This window comes from Carlito syrichta, unplaced genomic scaffold (assembly GCF_000164805.1).
Source record: "Carlito syrichta isolate Samal-C Ts95f unplaced genomic scaffold, Tarsius_syrichta-2.0.1 Scaffold309091, whole genome shotgun sequence".
In the NCBI taxonomy this organism is placed as follows: Eukaryota; Metazoa; Chordata; class Mammalia; order Primates; family Tarsiidae; genus Carlito; species Carlito syrichta.
In genome coordinates, this window is record NW_007253187.1 from 218,599 (window position 1) to 226,444 (window position 7,846).

General features: G+C 54.3%; 2 protein-coding genes across 4 annotated transcripts in view; one reads left to right on the forward strand and one right to left on the reverse strand.

Moving 5' to 3' along the window:
• Positions 1-2,617, forward strand: part of PROCA1 (protein interacting with cyclin A1) — an 11,346-nt gene extending 8,729 nt beyond the window's left edge. For both annotated transcript variants that reach the window (XM_008066696.1, XM_021716911.1), the window contains 3 exons: positions 1,253-1,388; positions 1,671-1,829; positions 1,927-2,617. In XM_008066696.1, coding sequence (XP_008064887.1) covers positions 1,253-1,388; positions 1,671-1,829; positions 1,927-2,575 — 944 coding nt within the window. In that variant the 3' untranslated portion in view covers positions 2,576-2,617. The remainder of the gene's footprint in view (positions 1-1,252; positions 1,389-1,670; positions 1,830-1,926) is intronic.
• A 1,231-nt stretch (positions 2,618-3,848) lies between these two features.
• The window catches only part of SUPT6H (SPT6 homolog, histone chaperone), a 46,391-nt gene continuing 42,393 nt past the window's right edge, over positions 3,849-7,846 (reverse strand). Inside the window, exons 34-38 of one of the 2 annotated variants that reach the window (XM_008066697.1) lie at positions 6,475-6,587; positions 6,138-6,215; positions 5,880-6,046; positions 4,959-5,146; positions 3,849-4,640 (exon numbers count right to left, since the gene is read on the reverse strand). In XM_008066697.1, the coding sequence (XP_008064888.1) occupies positions 4,454-4,640; positions 4,959-5,146; positions 5,880-6,046; positions 6,138-6,215; positions 6,475-6,587 (733 nt within the window). In that variant the 3' untranslated portion in view covers positions 3,849-4,453. The remainder of the gene's footprint in view (positions 4,641-4,958; positions 5,147-5,879; positions 6,047-6,137; positions 6,216-6,474; positions 6,588-7,846) is intronic. The other variant, XM_008066698.2, reaches the window with a different exon arrangement.

A 7,846-nucleotide genomic window follows, 5' to 3' on the forward strand; every position in this document is an offset into this window, starting at 1 on the left:
AAAAAAAAAAAAAAAAAAAGTCTGGGGCTCTAAGGACTGGGAAGAGAGAATGGGAACTTGATGAGCAAATAGCAGGGAAAGAATCAAGAAGAGGCCGGGCTCGGTGGCTCAGCCTGTAATCCCAGCACTTTGGGAGGCTGAGGCGAGTGAATTGCCTGAGCCTGCGGGTTCGAGACCCTTCTGGGCAACTTGGCGAGACTTCGTTTCTACAGTAAAAATAAAAAATTAGCTGAGCGTGTAATTCTGGCTACTTGGAAGACTGAGATGGAAGGATTGCCGGAGCCCAGCAGGCCGAGGCTGTGGTGGCCGAGGGCATGCCACTGCACTCCACTCCAGTCTGGGCGACAGAGTGAGACTCTAACTCAAAAAAATAAAAAAGAATCAAGAAGAAGGTGTGGGAAAGGATAAAGAGGTGAGAAAGGTGTCAGGAAGAAAGGGCTAGAGGAGAGAGGAAGGGGAGAGGGAAGGCCCAGAGCCAGAAGCTGAGGAGCTTGATGTGGAATGGGTTGGGCCTTAGCTCCCCTCCAGGCCTGTGGACTGGTGCAGCGTCAGAGGCTGCAAGGGATCAGACTGGGCCTGTGAAGGGCAGACATAGAACTGAGGCTGCTAGCTCTGGTTGCTTGTGGGGTTCTTGTCTGCCATGGCAAGAGGGCCTTCCCCTGCCAGGCACCTTGTGGAACCAAGTGGCAGGCAGGAGTCAGTGGAGGCCCCCAGGAGAGCAGACTCCCTCAGGAGAGGGGATGGAAATGGCAAGTGTCACAGGACAGCAGGGGCAGGCAGATTCATGCAGTAGATTGAGGGAAGGGCAGTGCTGGGATCTGGAGTTACCATGGGGCCAAGCTGCTACTGTTTTTTTTTGAGTTGGAGTCTCACTCTGTCGCCCAGGCTGCAGTGCAATAGCATGCTCACAGCCACCGCAGCCTTGACCTGCTGGGCTCAGGTGATCCTTTCAAGTAGCTGGAACCAGAAGCATGCACCACCACACCCAGCTAATTTTTTGATGCCAAGTTGCACAGGCTGGTCTTGAACCCCTGGGCTCAGGCAATCCTCTCGCCTCTGCCTCCCAAAGTGCTGAAATTACAGGAGTGAGCCACCATGCCTGGCTAAGCTGCTACTTTTGAAGTAGAAACATTTCAGGGGAGGGGAGCGGGTAGTGGTAGCAGTTGAATTTGTTGAGGCTTTAGATTGAGCTGTGGGGAAACCCAGAGGCATCTGCTGCTGCCCTGAGTGACCCAGACCCCTCCTCCCACAGGTGACTACAAGGAGACTGACAGATGCTGCTGGAAACACAAGCAGTGCATGGGGCATCTCATCTACCCCTTCACCTCTGACTATGGCCACCCCAGCCTGCACCTACACTCTCTCAACCACTGCGACTGTAATTCTAGGTGAGGGGCCCCTCCTCGGGGGACCCCATGGCAGAGCCAGGTCCAAACTTCCATTGTGGTTCTCCTCTCCAACCTTTGGTTTCCCTCTTCAGCTTTGACCTGGTGCTGCCAGTCCAGCCCCAGGTCTGGCAACCTTGCTCTGCTCCTAGAGCAATGGGGAGGAGGCATGTTGGCAGCCAGGGCCAAGCCAGCAGAAGCCCACTGTCCCTCAGGCTTCTTGCTGTGGGCTTCTGGGGAGTGATGGGGGCATGGGAGCCAGGCTCAGAGCCCTGTGTGTGGCAGGGTGAAGGACTGCTCAGAGAAGACAAACAGCAGCAGCTCCCAAGATGCAGGGCCAGCCTGCTCCCAAGATGTGGGCCCGACCTGCTTCAACATCATTCCATCCCCTTGCTTTGAGCTCATCCCGGAGGAGGAGTGTGTGGAGCAGTTCTGGTACGGCTGGTGAGTGGGTCCCAGCGGCTGATGAGGGAAAGACCCTGATGGGACACTTCCCTCAACTCCCTGTCAACCTTCTCTTCCCCCATCCCCCTCCTCCCAGGTGCAAAAGCTACAATCCTGTTTCCCTGGCAGTGATCCACCATCCCCTCCACCACAAGTGTGGGGCAGATGACATCAATGAAGAGGAAGAGGAGGAAGAAAGCAAGCCTCCCATCCCGACCCAGGTGGGACCCACCACCACACCCCCTGACACAGGCACCAGCACTGTCACTGGCACCCCTGACTCAGCAGCACCCATCACCATTTGGCGCTCTGAGAGCCCCACAGGGAAGAACCAGAGCAGCAAGGTGATCAAGAAGGTAAAGAAGAAAAAGGAGAAGGACAGAGAGGAGGAGACAGATGAGAAGGCAAAGCTGAAGAAAAAAGCCAAGAAGGGCAAGCTGACGAAAAAGAAAAGCCCAGTTAAATCAGAGTCTTCACCTCCAGACCTGAGCAGATCATTAAGCCCAAGAGAGCTGGCCAGGATGTCTGAGTCCAGCCCAGAAAGCCGGGAAGAACTGGAGAGTGAGGACAGTTACAATGACCGGGGGCAGGAGGAACCCTCCAGTGAGGACATTGTGGAGTCGTTATCGCCCAGGAAGAGAGAGAAAAACACGGTCCAGGCCAAGAAGACTGGGGCAAGGCCCTCACAAGCCAGGAAGGTAAACAAGAGGAAATCGCCCCCAGGATCAAACCCCAATCTCAGTTGAGGCCAGGGCTATCAGGGTGAGAAATAAATGAATCAGGCCTGTAGCTGACCCCCTGCTGCCGTCCTCTTTCCCTCCCACCTGGCTACTTACTGGGGGAGGGGTGGGCTGGGAGGTTGTAGGGGCTTCTGAAGGGCAGTCCAGCTTTCAAGGAGGGGAAGCCCATGGGAAGGTAAATAGGAGGGGAAGGAAAGGGGCACAGCCTTAATTCCTCCTAATACCCTAGGACCAGGGTGGAAGAGTACCTGTGGGGTGGAGGAGGGAGGCCTTCTCCCACCTGGGAGACTGGTCTATGTGAAATCCACCTCTAGGGTGGAAAGTACAATCTGCAGTAATATCCCCAATAAACAGAACCTTTTAACCCATTATGCCACTGTGCCTGGCCTTTCCCTTCTCTAAGTGGGGAAGGTGCTCGTGGCACCCAGGGGACTGCCCTTTTCAGCTGGTGTGGTCCCAGTCCTGGGAGATCCCTGTAGACCTTTTATGCTTCAGGGAGGCCCCTCTCCCAGATCTTGATGAAGAAGGGGGAGGAGGGAGTGCACCAAGTCTGGGCAGCAGTGGCCTTTTATGACTTCTCTGCTGAGCCCCAAGCAGAGGAAAGGGAGGTGGAAGTTTCACTCTCCCAGTGCTGACTCACAAAGCTGTGAGACACAGTCCTTGTGAAGAAACAGGGACATCAAGAGTCCAGAATGAAAAACACAGTGGTGCTGGGGTGAGAGGCCAGGGCCAGTGGATGTATGAGAGCAGGTAAGCTTGGGATGCCTCCTGCTCCAGGCAAAAACATCTGACTTAGAGGTTGTCAGAGACAAAGGTCCAGCTGGGAAAAAGAAGAAATGGCGCAGGGGCTCAAGTTGATTAATCCAGAAGTACTTGTGGCCTTTCTCCAGTACACCAGAGAAGACTAGTAGGCAATGGAGGGGGTGGCTGTATGTGAGTGAATGTAATAAAAGCAGATGCCATTAACGAGGTACAGGTACTGGGCCAAGGAGCTTACACACACTCTATCTCGGTCCTCACAGTGGCCAGTGAGGCAGGTATCACTCTCCATGTTACAGATAAGAGAGCCAGCTGAAAGACAACAGGAGCTGGCACAGGGACACAAGGCTACAATGTACAGCAGGGGTGTGCCCCAGGCGGTCTGATACAGGAGCTGGCTGTTCTATGAATCTTTGCCTCTGGTGGATCAGAAGAGGGGGAACACTCAGAGCTCCACACACTGTTTTGAAAGTCACCCTCACAGAGCCGGAGGGCTGGAGAGAAAGGCTTTGGCAGGAGCTCTGTAGAAACACTGTTTATTCAAATGACAGGCAGGAAGCGGCGGCAGCAGCAGGTGGGGGGGCAGCCAGGCAGGGTTGGGCAGGTCAGTGCTGCTCCTCTATGTCCCCTGCTATCCTGCTTTGACAGCCACCCAGGCTGTTGGCAAGGTCAGAAACACTTTCCCTCCTCTTCCTCCTGCCCTAAACTGAATAAATAGCATCCCTCTCCCCAAGAGCTAGGGGAGACTCATGTGCTGAGCTTGGAGCCTCAGTCACAGCCCAGAGTCAGGTGAGGGCAAAAGTTCAAAATGGCTTGTAGGGAGCAGAATACAAAACAGTTCCACTCTCATTCTCACTTCCTCCTCCTCCTCCCTGCCACACTCCCCTCCCAGCCTGGTCCCAGGTCTGGTGGTCGGTGAGAGTCTGGAGTGGGAGAACTGTAGCCTAGCATACACTGAGCTCAAGTTCACAAGGCCATCCAGCCTGTCACCCATCCAGGCTGACCACCAAAGAGAACGTCACTTACGCCACTTTATGGACAGAAAAGGAGGGGCAGGGAGGGAGGCAGTGGGCGGCCAGGCCTTTCACAGCCTCAGAGGTAACCAAAGTCCGAGGAGCAGGCCTCCTACCGATCCATCTCATCCAGGAGTGGGGTGGCATCGCCAGCAATGGACATGGGGGTGCTTTCGATCATGGGGCTGGGGGACGGCCGAGGTGTCAGCCGCTGCTTCTGTTTCCGCCGTTCTGCCTCCTTCTCCTGCAGCCACTGCTCTGCCATCTTCCCCCAGTCGATAGCTGCATGGCTGTTGGACCTGGGAGGGGGACGAAAGGGCCTTAGAGACTGGGACTCTCCAGGGCTAGAAGGAAGCCTTCCCACCAATCATTGGTGAATGCCCACCCTTGCAGAAAGGGACCTCACACCTATGGGCATAGGCCTCTCTGCTAGGGTGAGGTGGAAGCAGCAGAAGCTAGCTGCCACACTGCCCTCTTCCATCTCCAAACCAGTGAGGGACACCACTTGGGTCATGGCTCTCAGAGGATCCAAAGCACTTGCCTGCACTACGTCTCTTGGTCTCTTGACAACTAGTCCCTGCTAGTTACCTACTCTGTGCCACCATCCAGATACTTACTTTGGCTGCTGCTGCCGTTGCCGGGAGCTGGAGGAGGGCTGGGGCTGGGCCTGGGCAGACTGTGGGGTGGTGCTGGCCTGGAGCTGATGGTACTGTGGTGTAGTGATGGGCTGGCTCGGGGTCGTGTAGGAGTAGCTGGGGGTCATTAGCGGTGTGGCCACTGGCTGCTGGGCTGGCGTTGGGAACACCTGGAGAGGCATGAATGGTTACATGGGGATGGGTTTTGGGCTTGCTGTGAATTTCTGGCAAACTGCAAGGGTAGGCTCAGCACAGAGCTTTCCAGCTGACCCTCCCCTGAGCAGGATGTGATTCTGAACAGTACACAGAAGCCAGCAGGCATGCCATGGGGGCCATCAGCCCTGACCGACTCAGGTTTCTTTTCTTTCTTTTTTTGAGTTGGAATCCCACTCTGTCGCCCAGACTGGAGTGCCGTGGCACGCTCCTGGCCACCCCAGCCTCGACCTGCTGGGCTCTAGTGATACTTCCACCTCAGCCTTCCAAGTAGCTAGAACTACAGGTGTGCGCTACCATGCCTGGCTAGTTTTTGATTTATTGTAGAGACGAGGTCTTGCCAACTTGCCCAGGTGGGTCTCAAACCCACGGGCTCAGACAATCCACTCGCCTCGGCCTCTCAAAGTGCTGGGATTATAGGCTGAGCCACTGAACTCGGCCCAACTCAGGTTTCTAGTGGCTTGAGGGGTTTAAAGACCCCACGGACTCTGGAAAGGTCATGCCCTTTTATTCCTTCCCCCTCAAATGGGCCTGAGAAAAAGGAACACCTGTTGGAGACAGTTCTCAAGGCACGGTGGCTCCAGCTGTGCCCTTGTAGTGGGCACTGCCAGAGGCCAGTCTATAGGATGTGGGCTGTTAAAGGATGACTTCCCTTTCACCCCTCCCTACCCTCCTCCCCAAGCCACATACATGGTAAGCACTGCTGCCACCTCCACTGCCACCATAGCCATACTGGCTGGAGGCCCACTGAGCTGGAGTGGCGTTAGGGTTCTGTCCTTGGCCTGTCACAGCAGCAATGGCACTAAACATCTGCGAAGTCATGTTTTGGGGCAGGGCATTCACAGCCCGTGTCAGATCTGTAAGCACACACAGAAAGGGATGAGCATGTTAAAGGTGAAAGTCCCTCTAGCTCCATCCCTCCTCCCCCAGCCCAGGCCAACTCCTCACCTGCAAGATTGATGTTGGCTGGGGTAGCATTGATGGAGGCAGGTGTCCGGGTCCTGCTGCTACTACTGGGGGTGATGCCTACAGGAAATGGCTTAGTTACATCCCTTCTGAAACCTACATCTGGCTTCCCAATTCAGGGAGCTAGAAGAGGCTCTGAGGCAGGTGGAGGGAAGAAGGGAGCTGCATAGGCACAGCGGAGAACCTCCCTGATGCTAGGAGGCTGGGGTGCAAGTAGGATAGCTGCCATGACAGCCCATGCCTTGCCCTCTCCCCCAGAAGGCCTGTGATTATGCTGAGTCAGGCTCCATACCTCTGAAGTCAGAAGAGTAGAACTCACCTGGTACAGGATCCTGGTAATGATCCTTAAACCATCTAAAGAGTCCATTCACAGTTGGAAAGATTTGGCCTCGGTACCGGAATCCTTCTGGGGTCACTGTTACATATTCTATCCTGGGATTTTAGAAGAAAACATGCATCAGATACCGCGTGGGGCCAGCCAGGAGAGAGCGACCAGAACAGATGTCCACCATGTGAAATAGCCATACTGGGTGCTAGGGGAAAGGAGAGATGATAGAGCCAGTCCCTGGCCCTATGAAGGGAGGCTGCCCTCCAAGTAGGGAGGTGAGCAGCAGATAGCAGAGTACGGTCAAGGCTAAAAAGTTGGCAGCCCCGTGTGCTATATACAGGCTGCCAGAGGAAGGCTTGCTGGAGGGTCGCCACCATGCTGGCCTGCAGTATGAAGGTGGTATACCGCAGGTGAGGTGAGTCTGGAGCCCCAGAATGCCAGGGTTAGAAGGGACCCCCAGGGTAGCAAAGTACAACTCCCCATAAGCAGGAGTCCTTCTGCAGTGGCCCTGGAAGGTGAATTAGTCTGCCCTTATTTGACACTTCTGAGAGCAGCAGAGTGGTTAAGAGGATGGGCTCTGGGTTAGTTCTGGTTCTAGTTCTAGTTTGAGCTCTGCCACTCACCACCCATGATACTTTGCACCAAGCTACTAAATCTGAACCTCCGATTCATTTGTAAAATGAGGATAACAGCACTTTAACCTATAGAGTGGGTGTGAGAATAAAATGAGACAGTGTACGTAGAGCACTTACCATAACGCCTAAACAGAGTTGTGCTCAAAAAAGGATAGCCATCAACGGCCAACAGACTGTGCTATGAATTACAAAGTTCTCATTTGTATTAAGCTAAAACCTGCTCCCGACACCTCCTACATGTGTTAATTCTGCCACACAAGGAAAGTCTGTGCTCCTTTCCACGGGAAGCTATATTGGATCTGTTGCTGCTTAGAGGCTCCCAGTTCGCTCAACTGTTCATCATGGGACACAGTTTCCAGCCCACACAGCCCTGGCTGCCATCATCTGGAAGCAAGTTGGTGAGTCAGAATAGGCTTCTCAGAAATGAACACAATATTCCAGATGTGCCTAAGACAGCACAGGGTCCAGGGTCTAAGATTTCTTGTCATCTAGCTACTAAGCTCCTATTAATACAGCTTAAGCTACATATCATGTGTAGCCAGTACAGGGACAAAAGCAAAAATACTTATGCCCTGGCCAAGGGTCATTGGGAGGATGGGCTTAGGCCAAGGCGGTCAGTGTGATTACCAGTCTGTGTCACAGACACAAAGAAAGCAGGCCTAAGAAAATCAGACCTCAGCCGGGCTCGGTGGCTCAGCCTGTAATCCCGTCCCTTTGGGAGGCTGAGG